The sequence below is a fragment of the Mustela putorius genome, unplaced genomic scaffold, assembly GCF_011764305.1.
Source record: "Mustela putorius furo isolate JIRA1106 unplaced genomic scaffold, ASM1176430v1.1 tig00000095_pilon_pilon_pilon, whole genome shotgun sequence".
In the NCBI taxonomy this organism is placed as follows: Eukaryota; Metazoa; Chordata; class Mammalia; order Carnivora; family Mustelidae; genus Mustela; species Mustela putorius.
Genome location: NW_025421280.1, coordinates 28982948 through 28997966, shown reverse-complemented (window position 1 = coordinate 28997966; position 15019 = coordinate 28982948). Strand labels below are relative to the sequence as shown.

The window sequence follows — 15019 nt, the reverse complement described above, 5'->3', positions numbered from 1 at the left end:
CCCTGGCAACCACCGATATGCTTTGAGCTCCTGCAAGAATGAATATTCATAGTAGCACTATTCACAATAATGAAAAAGTGGAAGCAATCCAAATGTGAGTAAATAGACAAAAAAGTAGACAAAAGTAAACAAAGTAAATAGACAAAAAAAAGTAGAAAATGGTTTATCCATGCAGTGAAATATTGGTCAACCATGAAAAGCAACAAAGTTTTCAGAACGTTACATACTACAATGTCGATAAACCTCAAAACCAGTAGGCTGAATGAAAGAAGCCAGATCCCAAAGGTCACATAGAATATAATTTCATTTAGATGAGTGCCAAGAACAGGCAAATAGAGACAGAAAGATTATTAGTGGTTTACACCTTTTGAAGTTTATATTGCCTAATAAAAAGATCATTTTAAAATGGTTAAGTTACTCATAAAGAAACATGGAAATCTCATTAAATTGAAGTTATTTCCTGATCACAGACTATGTACACAGACTATGTACTATTTACTGTATTGATTTACCATAGGTAGTACTTGGTGTGTGTCAGGTGACCTTCCAAGAAACTCATTTATTTCTCATAACAACTCTTTGAAGTAGGTAGGGGGACATGGAGGTACAGAGAGGTGAAGAAACTTGCTCAAGTTTACGCAGTAGGCAGAACAAGAATTCAAACTCAGGTTGGCTGGCTCCCATGTCCCCTGTCTGATGGCCATGTTGTGTTGCTTTAGAACATATAGACTTCCTTCATCGGAGCTGGAAAACAACCATAATGTTATTTCTAATCAGCCTCCTGCTTCTGACTCCCTGCATGGGTAAATCCAGGGGAAGAATCTGATTTAAGTTAGAGGGGCAAGCTGATCCAAGGAGCTGTAGTCATGGGGAAAGGGTCTCTTGTGGTCTCTGAGGCTATGGGGAGAACAGGGTTTATCGGAAAGGAGTAGGGAACCCAGGGACAATGGGTGGAAGCTCCAGTGGAAGAATGTTCTCATTTTGGTAGGCAATCCAGAAGGATAGTGAAAAGCATAGTCTTTGGAGACAGTCAGGCATGGGTTCAAGTCTTAGCTCTGCCATTTTGACAGCATCACCTTGAGCCAGTAGCCCAACCTCTATGTACACCAATATTCTCAATGAGTATGCTCAAGATACTCAAAATGTTGGTGATAAAAACAGCACCTTCTTTATTAAAATAATGAGAGGGTTAAATCATAAGAGGCCCAGGGTGGGAATTCAATCAATGTGTTAACATTAAAAATAAAAACAGTTATTTTACCAGCAAAAGATGTGTTTATTTGGGAATAAAAGGGAATCACAATCTAGTGCAAACAAGCTACCGAAAAATCGAAGGCAGGTTGAGGGGAACAAACAAGAGGTAGAATTCTTAAGAAGAACAGGGGTAAGATAGCAAAGCTGTTATTAAAAGTCCATTAGAATAAATGGAGAATTCAAAGTATAGTGGTTTCTCAAAAGGAGAACTGTTAGGGGCAGGAAGTAGTATCCATACCCAAGGTCAAGTCCACCTCTTCCTGTCTTGTCCAGTTTGCAATCCACCAGGAGGGGCAAGGTATGAGAGCTCTTCCTGCTGAAACCTTCCAGTGCATTTTAGTGAGATTTCCCTCTACTAATTTTCACAAATGCCAGCGGTCACTGATCAGGGGCAGCTTCCTGAGCCATTCCAGGTATGGAGAAAGCCTTTCCCCATCCAGTAGCTGACCTCTCTCTGTCACACTTCATCCCAGATATAGCCTCTATGCAGAGAAGCAACTTCTCAGTGGTGACTGAATTCATACTGGTGGGTTTCTCCACCTTCCCCCACCTTCAGCTGATGTTCTTCTTTCTGTTCCTGCTGATGTACCTGTTCACGCTGCTGGGAAACCTGCTCATCATGGCCACTGTCTGGAGTGAGCGCAGCCTGCACACACCCATGTACCTCTTTCTGTGTGCCCTCTCCATCTCTGAGATCCTCTACACCTTGGCCATCACCCCACGCCTACTGGCTGACCTGCTCTCCACCTACCATGCCATTGTCTTTGCAGCCTGTGCCAGTCAGATGTTCTTCTCCTTCATGTTTGGCTTCACCCACTCCTTCCTTCTCACCATCATGGGCTACGACCGCTATGTGGCCATCTGCCACCCCTTGCGCTACAATGTGCTCATGAGCCCCCGCGGCTGCTCCTGCCTGGTGGCCTGGTCCTGGGTTGGTGGCTCTGTCATGGGGCTGGTGGTAACCATGGCCGTTTTCCGCCTAACCTTCTGTGGACCCAATGAAATTCACCATTTTGCTTGCCATGTGCCACCACTGTTGAAGCTGGCCTGTGGAACTGATGTACCAATAGTGGCCTTGGGTGTGGGCCTGGTGTGCATCACTGCCCTGCTGGGCTGCTTTCTCCTCATCCTCCTCTCTTATGCCTTCATCGTGGCTGCCATCTTGAAAATCCCTTCTGCAGAGGGCCGGCACAAGGCTTTCTCCACCTGTGCGTCCCACCTCACTGTGGTGGTTGTGCACTATGGATTTGCTTCTGTCATCTACCTCAAGCCCAAGGCTCCTCAGTCTCTGGAAGGGGACACTCTGATGGGCATCACCTACACAATCCTCACACCCTTCCTCAGCCCTATTATCTTTAGTCTCAGAAACAAGGAGCTGAAGACTGCCATGAAGAAGACCTTCCTCAGCAAACTCTACCCAGAAAAAATATGATGATCTGGGAGGAATTGTTTGGAAACAGCTTAAATCATGTTATCAGATGCTATCATTAGAAATGCAATAACCTATATTTATCTGATGCTTTAAGGTTTACAAGGAACTTTGAAGGCAACATTCAACTGTACACACAATGGTTAATCAACTTAAGAGTGTATTAAGATGTATGAGATGGTGATACACAGAGAAAATCAGATTTCATGATTCTTACCTGCTGCAGGACACTTTACTAGGCAGCATCAAACCTAGGATCTGTTCTTCTCCTGCCAGAAGGTCTAATTACTTCCACAACTATTAATCCATATTATGAAGAGAAATGGAGGATGTCAGTTCCCCACCTTCTACTAGGCAGCAATGGGTACCTACAACATGGATTTTGCAAGGTTACAAAAGACTAAGCCAAATTATAACAGAGGAGAGCAAAGCACCCAAAATTTCAGCATTGCACAGATCTGTGCAACAGCAGTTAGAAATAGTAATAAAGCAGACTCAGAGAAAAAAATCATGGAAAATTCTGCATTTCAAGTGTGTATCTCCACAGTCAATTCAAGGAAAAAGTCCCACTGTGAGAAATCACCTGTTGTGTTAGAAAGTGATGTGAAGATGAATGGATAAAGATGTGGTATATGAATACTATGCAGCCATCAAAAGAAATGAAATCTTACCATTTGCGATGACATGGATGGAACTAGAGGGTATTATGCTGAGTGAAATAAGTCAGTCTGAGAAAGACAATTATCATATAATCTCCCTTGATATGAGGAAGTTGAGAGGCAAAGTGGGGGTTTTGGGGGGGTAGGAAAAGAATAAATGAAACAAGATGGGATTGGGAGGGAGACAAACCATAAGAGACTCTTAATCTCGCAAAACAAACTGAGGGTTGCCGGGGGAGGGGGATAGGGAGAGGGTGGTTGGGTTACGGACATTGTGGAAGGGATGAGCTATGTTGAGTGCTGTGAAGTGTGTAAACCTGGCTATTCACAGACTTGTACCCCCGGGGCTAATAATACATTATATGTTTATAAAAAAATTTAAAAATGTTAAAATCGCATGTTTTCTATATATTTTTGATGAATATTTGGAATATACCAAATAAAACACAAAACCAGCTAGAGAACAACAACAAAAAAAGAAAGAAAGAAAGAAAGATAGGGCGTCTGGGTGGCTCAGTGGGTTAAAGCCTCTGCCTTCAACTCGGGTCATGATCCCAGAGTCCTGGGATCGAGCCCCACATTGGGGTCTGCTCGACCCGAAGCCTGCTTCCCCCTCTCTCTCTCTCTCTCTGCCTCTCTGCCTACTTGTGATCTCTGTCTGTCAAGTAAATAAATAAAATCTTAAAAAAAAAGAGAAAGTAATGTGGAACACAGGCCAGTGGGGAACTCTTTGTTGAGCCACAATAAATGCAGAGTCCAGGATAGAGGGGTATCTCATGATCAGATCAGCTTAATGCTTCCTTGTAGGCATGAGGAGGGATTTATACTACATAATATTACATAATATATATAATTTGTTGAAAATATGTATATTTAAGAGAATAACAAATACTACATAATATCACTTATATGCAAAACCTAAAAAAGGTGAACTTGTATAAAGCAGAGTAAAATTGTTTGTTATCAGGGGCTGAGGCGGAATTGGGAAGATGTTGTTTAAAGTTACAAATTTGCAACCAGTAGATAAATAAGTCCTGGAGGTCTTACCCAGAGCATAGTGATTATGGACAACAATACTATATTGGTAACTTAAAAGTTGCTAAGAGACTAGATCCTAGTCGTTCCCACCACAAAAATGAAATGATAATTATTTGACATGATAGAGGTATTAGCTAATGATACAGTAGTCATCATATTGCAATATACAAATGTATCAAATCAACACATACTATACCTTAAACTTACACAATGTTATGTGCCAATTATATCTCAATAAAAAATCTCACAAAACGAACTGAGGGTTGCTGGGGGGAGGGGGTTTGGGAGAAGGGGGTGGGATTATGGACATTGGGGAGGGTATGTGCTTTGGTGAGTGCTGTGAAGTGTGTAAACCTGGTGATTCACAGACCTGTACCCCTGGGGATAAAAATATATGTTTATAAAAAATAAAAAATGTAAAAAAAAAAAAAAGGTTTCCTTGAGGTACCTGGCTGGCTCAGTTGGTAAAGTATGTGAATCTTGATTTGATTGACTCTTGGTTTGATTTTGAGGTTGTGAGTTCCTGCCCTATGTTGGGTATAGGGATTACTTATAAATAAAATGTTTAAAGAAAGGTTTCCTTAAATTGTTTCTGTATATGAATTCATGAAATTTAAAAAAAAGATTTTATTCATTTATTTATTTGACAGAGAGAGATCACAAGTAGGCAGAGAGTCAGGCAGAGAGAGAGGGGGAAGCAGGCTCCCTGCCTAGCAGAGAGCCTGACAGGGGCTCCATCCCAGGACTCTGAGATCATGACCTGAGCTGAAGTCAGCAGCTTAACCCACTGCGCCACCCAGGCACTCCTGAATTTACGAATTATTTTAAAATAGCAATTTATCATAATACTTAATGGACAGTAGCTTATGGTGTTACTGTTGTACATAATAATACATGTAATGAAAATGCACAAAAATGCACAAGCAATACATTTCCAATTGGCCAAAGCTAATAAAAATACATTTATTCATATTTAAGTTGAATAGTAAACAATTTGTCATTTGTCCTAAAGTTGAATGCAGTTTTTCTTTACAACTTGAGCAATAAAAATATCCCATGTTATCATGAAGTGGGAGGATGTAGGAAACAACTTCAGTCAAAAGTGGGAAACCCAGACCGTCGTCCTTTGCAGAATGTACACTGCACTGCATGTTTCCTGTTCCCCCTCATGTACATTATCTCATTATAGCCTCACAATAAGGGATCAGGGCACATAAATTCACATCCACTCCATTTTTTTTTAAAGATTTTATTTATTTGACAGACAGAGATCACAAGTAGGCAGAGAAGCAGGCAGAGAGAGAGAGAGGCGGGGGGGGGGGAGGGGAAGCAGGCTCCCTGCCGAGCAGAGAGCCCGATGCGGGGCTCGATCCTAGAACCCTGGGATCATGACCCGAGCCGAAGGCAGAGGCTTTAACCCACTGAGCCACCCAGGTGCCCCACATCCACTCCATTTGACAGATGGGAAACTCAGGGTTAAAATGTTTGGATGACTCATACAACATCATGCAACTTAGTAGGGCCAAGCTTCTGTTGTAGGTCTTTTGTGAATCCCAGTCCTGACCACCAAGCACTTCACACAGCATCTTCCTACAGTGGGTTTTGTGGGTTGCCTGTCCATGGAGGACTAGTCTATCCTCAAACCAAACACCCCAGAACTCTGAGAGCCTTTTATTTATTTTTCTATTTTTTAGTTTTTTAAAGATAGAAATAGAGTGCAAATGGGGTAGGGGGAGGGAGAGAGAGGATCACATGCAGGCTCCAGGCTCAGCACGGAGTCCAATGTGGGGTTTGATCCCATGACCTGAGATCATGACCTGAGTGGAAACCAGGTCAGATGTTCAGCCAGCTGAGCCACCCAGGCGCCCATCCTGAGAGCCTTTTAAACCACACAGGTAGGAAATTATAACCCACCATGCACTGGAGCAAGAATCTTTGGGAGACTGATGGGCTGTTTCTATAGATTCAGGACTACCTCATTATTTTAAAGTAAGTTTGGTTTTGCAGTGAATTCCTTTCACACTGAGTTAAGATGCTCCACTTTCCCAGTAGCGTAGCCAACCTGGACGACCAAAATACAAAGTAGCCTCTTTCATTGTCTTCATTAAAGGCCAGTTGGCCTCTGATCCTGCTGGTATCTAAATGGAAAGAGAACCTGGAAGGCGGCTGGGTACCCACCGTGAGTCAGACCCCCAGTGTCTTTTGCTAACTCATTGGGATCTCTTAGGCTATTAGCTTTCTGTGGTCAGGAAATCTGTCCATCTTGCTCACCATCACATAACACCAACATGATACTTGGAAGATATAATTCATTAATTAATAAATATTTCTTGGGTGGACCAATGTATTCCCTATAATACTGAACAAACCAGAAGGCTGGCTTATAATATCTACTGTGAGAAACCTCATTGTCCTCCAAAGCAGTGGGAGACAGTGTTGGGGGGAGCTGTGTTTGAGGTCAGACTGACCAGGGTTTGAACTGGCTTCTTATCTTCCTACCAAATTAGATTGGCCTCTTACAGATATATCCCATATCTGTGCAAAAAAAGTATATTCAGATCAGTGATATTATTAATTATAAAGCATATTAGATATACTCATTAATGAAACATTGGTAAACAAATGTTGGTTTATTTATACTTGGAACACAAAGTGGCCATTAAAACCATCTGATCCTTGAACTTCATCAGTGTTCTTCCTTCCTGGGGGGTCCTATCAGTATCAGGGCTTTATGTATACTCTGCACACAAGTGACCCCCAAATTCTTATCTTCATCTCTATCCAACTGCCTATGCAGTATCTCCACATGGTTATCTAGTAGGCATCTCAAACAATGTGTCAAAACCCTAACTCTTGGAAGTTCTCAGTTCTGTTATCATTCTCTCTTTCTCTATCTCTGTCTCTTTCTCTCTCTCACACACACAATTCTTCCACAGTCTTTCTTATCTTAAAAAACATCAACTCAGTCTCAAATCCCCAAAAACATGCCTGTTCAAAAATCATAGAGCCCTTCTCTAACCCTACCACAGAAATTAGAAACACCTCAGCCATATCCTATGTCTCTTTATCTGGTTATTTCCCGACATGTGCTTATTACTACCTGGCATATATCTGCTTATTGGATGTTGTCTGTCTCCACCTACCAGAATGTTTTTTGAGGTAGTCAGGGACTCTTGGTCCATTTTTCTATGTCTGCATAGTATATGCTAAGTTCTCAAATATTTGTTGAATAAATCAGTTTAGAAGAATGATGGCAAATGAAGGTAACTGTGGGGTACAATTTTTGTCTATCCGAGCAGAAGGACAAAAAAATGTCAACTTTATTAACACTGTTTCAGTAGGGTGGAGAAACTGGCTCTCAGACTTTGCTGTTTGTGCTTGGGCAGCTCACTTCCCCTCTCAGCCTACCCTGGAGGAATGCACAACACCTACCTTCTAAGACAGTTTTAAGACTGAAGTGAGACAATGCTTGTGAAGGGCTTAGCATGGTGTCTGGCACAAGGATATCCACAGTAGTTAGGATGACTTTATAATTTCAAGTTTTGTTTGATGAGCTTGGGATCAGAGAGAGGTGTAAGTTGAGGCAATGATCAATTGGAGTCTTCAACTTTGATATATCCATCTTGGTTATCAGTGCTGCAGAAGGAGCTGACCTTCAGTGGAGAGGATTGGGGTCCAGGAGGGGGCACCATTGGGAGAAGTGCAGCTCCAACTAAGCTTCCCGACCTAACCCTCTTCTCCCAGAACCCTCTTCTCCTGGAATATCTTCCTCTCTATGGCTCCTAGCCTCTATGAGTGATCCCCATGACTCATCACTGTGGCAACAGCTAATGGCACTAGACATAGGTGAAACATAGCTCTCTTGAGAGATTAAAAAGATGCTCTGAATTGCAGACATGATTGTGCAGTGGGTAAGGGATGAAGCAAAGTGGCATTGGTTAAATTACATCCTATCTCTTGGCCTCAGTTTCCTGTCATTAAAATGAATTTAATAATAATGTAGTCATCCCTTAGGATAGTTCTGAGAATTAAATAGCATCATCTGTGTAGGGCGATTGACAATGACTGGCATGCAATTGCACTCAATTAATGCCAGCTTTTAAAGATTTGTTCTATAATTATTTGCAGCCTTCTGTGTCTCAAATCCTGTGCTAGTTTGGGGAGTACAGAGGTGGGTACATTGCTCTTCCCTGTCTTTGAAGAGTTTCTAAGTGCTTGATAGAATGACACACAGAGAAATACAGACCAAGGTATAGACCAAATACTAAAGGCCACCAAAAGGGACATGATTTTCACCAGTGCTCCTCAGAGGACACTTGCAAGTTTCTGGAGAATTTTTGGTTATTACAGCTGAAGGAGGGTGAGATATTCTACAATATCTAGTGGGTGAAGGCCAGGGATGCTGTTCAAAATCCTACAAGAGCAAAACCTGCCACAAAGAATGAGCCATCTCCAAATGTCAATAGTGCCAATGATGACAAACCTTGTTGTATTTATTCAACAGCTATTGAGCACCTACTGTGTGCCAGGCACTTTTTAGATGTCACTAGGGATACAATGTTACACTGATCACACATGACCCCTGATTTCAGTGCTTGTACTTGTTAGAGAAAGATGTAGATATTAAACAAATAATCAACCTACTGAATATATATGGTAAACTATGATAAATGCTATGAGGAAAAAGAAAGAAGTTGCTGTGATAGGAGTTGCTTATAATAGCGATGGTAACCTGGAATTGGGAAATCAGGAAAGGGTTTTCTGAGGAAGTGGCATTTAAGGTCATACTTAAGGATGTATAAGAGTAGGGGGAGGGTGTTTCAGGAAGAAGCAACAACTTGTGCAAAGTTCCTGAGATCCAAGCATGCTTGCTTTGTTACAGAACAGCTGAAGGTGTAGTGGGGCTGGAGAGCAGGGGAGGGCTGGGGAATAGAATTGGAGATGAAGCAGTGATCCAACCACACTAGGGTTTGTATTGTATCTAAACAGAGATAAAACTATGGAGACAGTAACAAGATGAACAGCTGCCAGGGACTGGAGATTGGCAGGAGAAATAAACAGAAGGAGCATAGAGGGTTTTTTAGGGCAGTGAAAATACTCTACATAATACTGTAATGATGGATATATGTCATTACTCACCTCCATAGAATGTACAAAACCAAGAGCAAACCCTAATGTAAACTACGGAATCTAGGTGATGATTATTGATACAGGTTCATCAATGATAACTAAGATGATCTCTCTGGTGGGGAATTCTGGTAATGGGGGAGGCTATGCATGTGCTGGGCAGAGGGTATATGGAAAGTCTCTGTACCTTCCCCTCAACTTTGCTGTGAACCTTAAACCACTCTTAAAAAATAAAGTCTTAGCAAATAGATAAATACATAAATAAAGAGTATAAAAACAGACCAATGATTTTTTGGTTTTTCCCTTTAGAAAGTTCCCTCCGGCCTCTGGACAGAGATAGTCTGGTGGGGGTTGAGGGGGAGGAGGAGGAAAACACCCTTGAGGAAGGAGCTGGCAAGGGCAAGGGGATCAAGGTCAACATTGGAGAGGAACAGAACAGGTGAGGTAAAGGCAATAAATTGCATCTCTCAAGCTGGCCTTTGCCTCCAGGAATTAGCATTGAAACACTCCAATTAGTAAAGGGAGGGATGGGTCCTCTAAAGTCTGGAGATCTCCCCAACAACAGCCCTTCTCTGTGCTCCAGGACTTTTAATCACCTCTCTGGGCTCTGGCTCTGCCTTGGGGACATGGAAGAATGTGGCACAAAGGGGACCATTAGCAAGGAATGGTAAAGAGCTAGGAATGGAGGGGGTGAGGGAACTTCAGAAAGTGGGAGCTGAGTAATGGAGAGGAGGTGGGACAGGGCCCCTGGGTGTGGGGATGGGGTCCTGGTCAACCCTAGTGAGCAGAGGGGTGGGGGCTGTCTCCACCCCTGTGATGTCAAGGATCATCCCCTAAGATCTTGTGTTTACAGTGACTTTCTGGTGTATGTTCCTATTCCTATTTTCTGTCACCAGATAAGTTAATGATAGCTTCTATTTTTTGGTCCCTTTTAGGAAAAATAAATGCAAGGTTACTGGGGGGCAAGGAAGGGGAAGTCTAGCAGGGCAGGGACTAGGGTCAGACAAGTGAGGCATTCACCTTGACCACCAAATTTAAGGGGCAACCAAAAAACTCAGTGATCAAGATAAATCATATTTAATGCAGTAGATTAAAAGTCAAAACTAATGCAAAAATTTATGATGAATAGCACATCAACAACTTCAATAAGTGCTTTTGTAGCCCTGCCTCAAACATCGTCCTGACCCAGGACTTGGAGTTTAGAATATATCACTTATAGAAACAATATACATTCACTAAGTTCAGTTTCTTTGGTTGTTTTAAATTTTCAAAACGACTAATACTAAAAAAGCAAGGCACTAAACACATGGTTTATTTAAATTTCAGAATGCATTGACATTGGTCATTCAAACTGGAGTACGTTGATTTTCTGATGACCACGGGAGCCACACCGACACTTCTTGAAGATAATCCAGAAGACATTTTTGCCATCAGCTCTTTCAAATTCACAGTCTCTTACCCCTTTCCCAGGTCAACCAGTATACTCCAAGTTGTCTCTGGATCTGTGACCAGACAAGCTCTGGCTATACCCCAAGACTTGTGTGGGCCAATTAAACATACCTCATACAGGACAGCTCTAAGAGGAGCAGCTCTTACCATCTGGGACTCTTTCTCATTTTGTAAGGGAGGCAAAGGATCTTGCCAAATATTGCTAATTAACTACCTCAAATCTCAATATAACCCAGGAATCTGGCTCCAAAAGGGGTCAGAGTTTTTTCTCCTTGTAGAAAATTTATTTATGGAATTTAATTAATCAATTTATTAATTATTATGTTCAATTAACCAACATATATAGCACATCATTAGTTTTTGATGTAGTGCTCCACGATTCATTAGTTGTGTATAACACCCAGTGGTCATCACCACAGGTGCCCTCCTTAATATCTATCACCCAGTTACCCCATTCCCCCTTTCTGTAACCCTCAGTTTGGTTTTCAGATTTTTTTCAGAGCAAATAATTTGGTGGTCAAACATGACAGTATTTTCTGTATTAATACGTCTATTAATGAAAACTAAAACCAGAAATGCTACAGCCAGTTTTGTCAAGCTTATAATGTATCTCTCCCATCTCATCACACTGGGTGCTTCTTCCTAACCTCCCCACCCCCCAAGAACAGCATATCTTCAGTTCCGCCTCATTTCATCAGTGCTTCCTAAAATCAGTCCCTTCTTTCCAATCCAGGTCTTTGTCCCTTCTTGGAATGCACTGGCTTCCTCTCCTTGTAACCTCTGAGAAATCTATGTTTCTGATCCTCAGTACCAACTCAAAGAATTCTAGTTTTTCCATTTCAGGGGCAAGACCTTTAATGAATAGATTTGTTCTCTTTATATCTCTGTTTCCTCATCTTCAAAATGGAGCTAATAATATGATCTTCCTTGTGAAGTAAAGGAACTATTATGTGTTAAATCATTTAAAATTGTACCTATCATTAGTCATCAGGGAAAATAAAATCAAATCACAATAAGGCACACACAATAAGACATAACCATATGAATGTTTATGATCAAGAAGTTAGATATGTTAGTGTTGGCAAGGAAGTGGAGAAACTGGGACACTCAAACACTGCTGGTGGGGATGTAAAATGATGCAGCTACTTTGAAAAACAGTCTACAAGTTCCTCAAATGATTTAACATAGACTTACCATACAATCCCTCAATTCCACTCCTAGTTCATATGCCCCCGCAAATGAAAATGTATGTCCACGCAGAAGCTTGAACACGAATGTTTATTGCAGCATTGCTCATAGCCAAAAGTCAGAATAGCTCAAATATCTATCAACAAATGAATGCATAAACGAATTGCAGTCTATCCAAACAATGGCATATCATTCAGCCATAAAAAAGAATGAGACTCTCATGGTTTTGGAGGGGAGGGGGAAGAGAGGTTGGGTGAGACTGGTGGTGGGTATTACGGAGGGCACGTATTGCATGGAGCACTGGTCGTGGTGCATAAACAATGAATTCCAGAACACTGAAAAGAAATTTAAAAAAATTTAAAAAAAGAAAAGGAATGAGACACTGATTCATGCTACCATGTGAGTAAACCTTGAAAACATGCTAAATGAAAGAAGCCAAACATAAAAAGATCAATATTGCATGACTCCGTTTATTGAAAAGTGTCCAGAACAAGCAAATCTATAAAGACAGTGGATTAGTAGCTGCTTAAGCCTGAAGGGAGGGGAGAAAAGAGGAATGACAGCTAAATGGTATAAGGTTTTATTTGGAGATGATGGAAATGTCTAAATTGACTGTGAGGATTACACATATTTCTTTTTTTACATTTTATTTTATTTTTTCAGTGTTCCAAGATTAATTATTTATGTACCACACCGTTATATCTTTAAGTGGGTGAATTATATGGTAATGTGAAGTACATCCCCATACAGTTGTTTTTTAAAAGACCACACTTAGCTGATGATAAATGGCCCCCCAAATGGGAAAAAAATGGAAGCTGTTATCAGCATAACTATTAATAAGGAAAGAAGGAAGATAAGATGGAAGGAAGGAAGGAAAGAAAGAAAAGAAGAAAGGAAGGAAGCAAGCTCCTTTTGTTTTCAACTCAAATATCTGGCTTTATCTTTGAGCTAGAAGTTCTGTAGACCAGGGGTTTCCAAACTGTCATCAGCAGTCTCAGCACCTAAGAGCCTGTTAGAAATATAATTTCTAGAGCCCTTTTCCAGACCTGTTGAATCAGACCCTTTGGAGTGAGGCCCAGCAGCCTTTGACCTAACCAGCCCTCCAGGTGACTGTGGCATGTCCCCAGTTTGGAGACCCATTGCTCCTGAGGACTCCCTGGGCTGACCCCATACTGCATCCCTGCACCTTGCTGGCTTTTCAACACTGAGCAAGTCCTGAGCCTCACTGTGCCCATTTCCTCATTTCAAAACTAAGTGCAACCCCAAGGGCCTGCCCAGCTTTGCCTGAGCACCTCCTTTGAAACAAGACCCAGCTTGTGGATGCTTCTCCCAATATACTGACTCCACAACACATGAAAGAGAAATGGATATTGAGGATTTCAAGGGAGTTAGGGAAGGGGGATTTACATCAGGCACTTGATGGCAACTGTAAAAACCTTATAAAATGCCCATTTACATGCCTGTTCTTTCCTCAGACTTCTTTACCAGTCACTGGGCCCATCACTTCCTTTATATCCTGGTCAACTACCAGCAACTGGTTTTTTCTCCTGTCTCAGTCCTTTCCCTCAGCCCAGTCCTCACTTCCTTAGTCCTCTCCCACATCTTTGCCCCATCTGCCCACACTTCTCTATCAAGGAGAAATTCAGATCACCCCCTTTCTTTCTGTAATTTACATCCCCAGACTGGTCATTTGGCTCAGCCAACAAGACAACACATAGGAGGAGATGTCTTTCCACCAAAAATTTGAAGAACTAAAAATGAACAATTGTTTTCTTCATCAAAAATGATTTCTGGGGCGCCTGGGTGGCTCAGTGGGTTAAAGCCTCTGCCTTCGGCTCAGGTCATGACCTCAGGGTCCTGGGATCAAGCCCCGCATCAGGCTCTCTGCTCAGCAGGGAGCCTGATTCCTCCCCTCCTCTCTCTCTGCCTGCCTCTCTGCCTACTTGTGATTTCTATCTGTCAAATAAATAAATAAAATCTTAAAAAAAAATTATTTCTTTCCTTCAACATGATATTCAAAATGCGAGCAATGATGTGTCTGAAGCAGAGGACACAATGCTTGGTACATAGCAGGTGCCCAATCACAGTTGATGTATTTGGGGCAGAGCAAGCACCCCTTATTCACACGTTTGTGATAGACCATGCACATAGGCTTCTCAACCCAGCAATGTGGGCGTGACCCCAGACCCGCCCACCCCCAGCCACCCTCAGGCACAGGAACCAGGAGGAAGTTGATATACACAATCAATATTGGGGAGGTTGTGACCCCAGTGAATCCAGAAGGAATCCAGTCACTGAGACTGGGGGAAAGGAGAGAAAACAAACATCTAGAATTTAGAGTACTTGCCAAGAAGGCAGATGGGAGAATTCACATTCAAGAATCATCACCAGGGACACCTGGGTGGCTCAGTTGGTTAAGCATCTGCCTTAGGCTCAGGTCATGATCTCAGGGTCCTAGGACTGATTCCCATCTCGGGCTCCCTGCTCAGTGGGGAGTCTGCTTCTTCCTCTGCCTCTGCCCCTTCCCCTGCTCATGCGTTTTCTCTCTCAAATAAGTAAGATCTTTTTTTTTAAGTTTAATTTTATTTTTTTTCAGTGTTCCAAGATTCATTGTTTATGCACCACACCCAGTGCTCCATACAATATGTGGCCTCCTTAATACCCACCACCAGGCTCACCCATCTCTTACCCCCTCCCTTCCAAAACCCTTAGTTTGTTTCTCAGAATCCACAGTCTCTCATGGTTTGTCTCCTGAAAGAAGATCTTAAAAAAAAAAAAAAGAATCATCATCAGTGAAGCATAATCATTCCCATTTTATAGATGGAAGGCTGAGGTGCCTCTACCCAAAACATCTGCTGCCACAAAAGAAACAACT

The 15019-nt window shown here is 42.0% G+C and overlaps 1 protein-coding gene across 1 annotated transcript; it reads left to right on the top strand.

Annotated features, from left to right (window-relative positions):
• The first annotated feature begins 1738 nt into the window (after positions 1–1738).
• LOC101691162 (olfactory receptor 10H1) lies at positions 1739–2686 on the top strand. The gene has a single exon (XM_004761108.1). The coding sequence runs from the start codon at positions 1739–1741 to the stop codon at positions 2684–2686; it is 948 nt and encodes a 315-aa protein (XP_004761165.1).
• Positions 2687–15019: the final 12333 nt, after the last annotated feature.

Coding starts and splice junctions, on each gene's coding strand:
- LOC101691162 (XM_004761108.1), top strand. CDS start 1,739: ATGCAGAGAAGCAACTTCTCAGTGGTGACTGAATTCATACTGGTGGGT.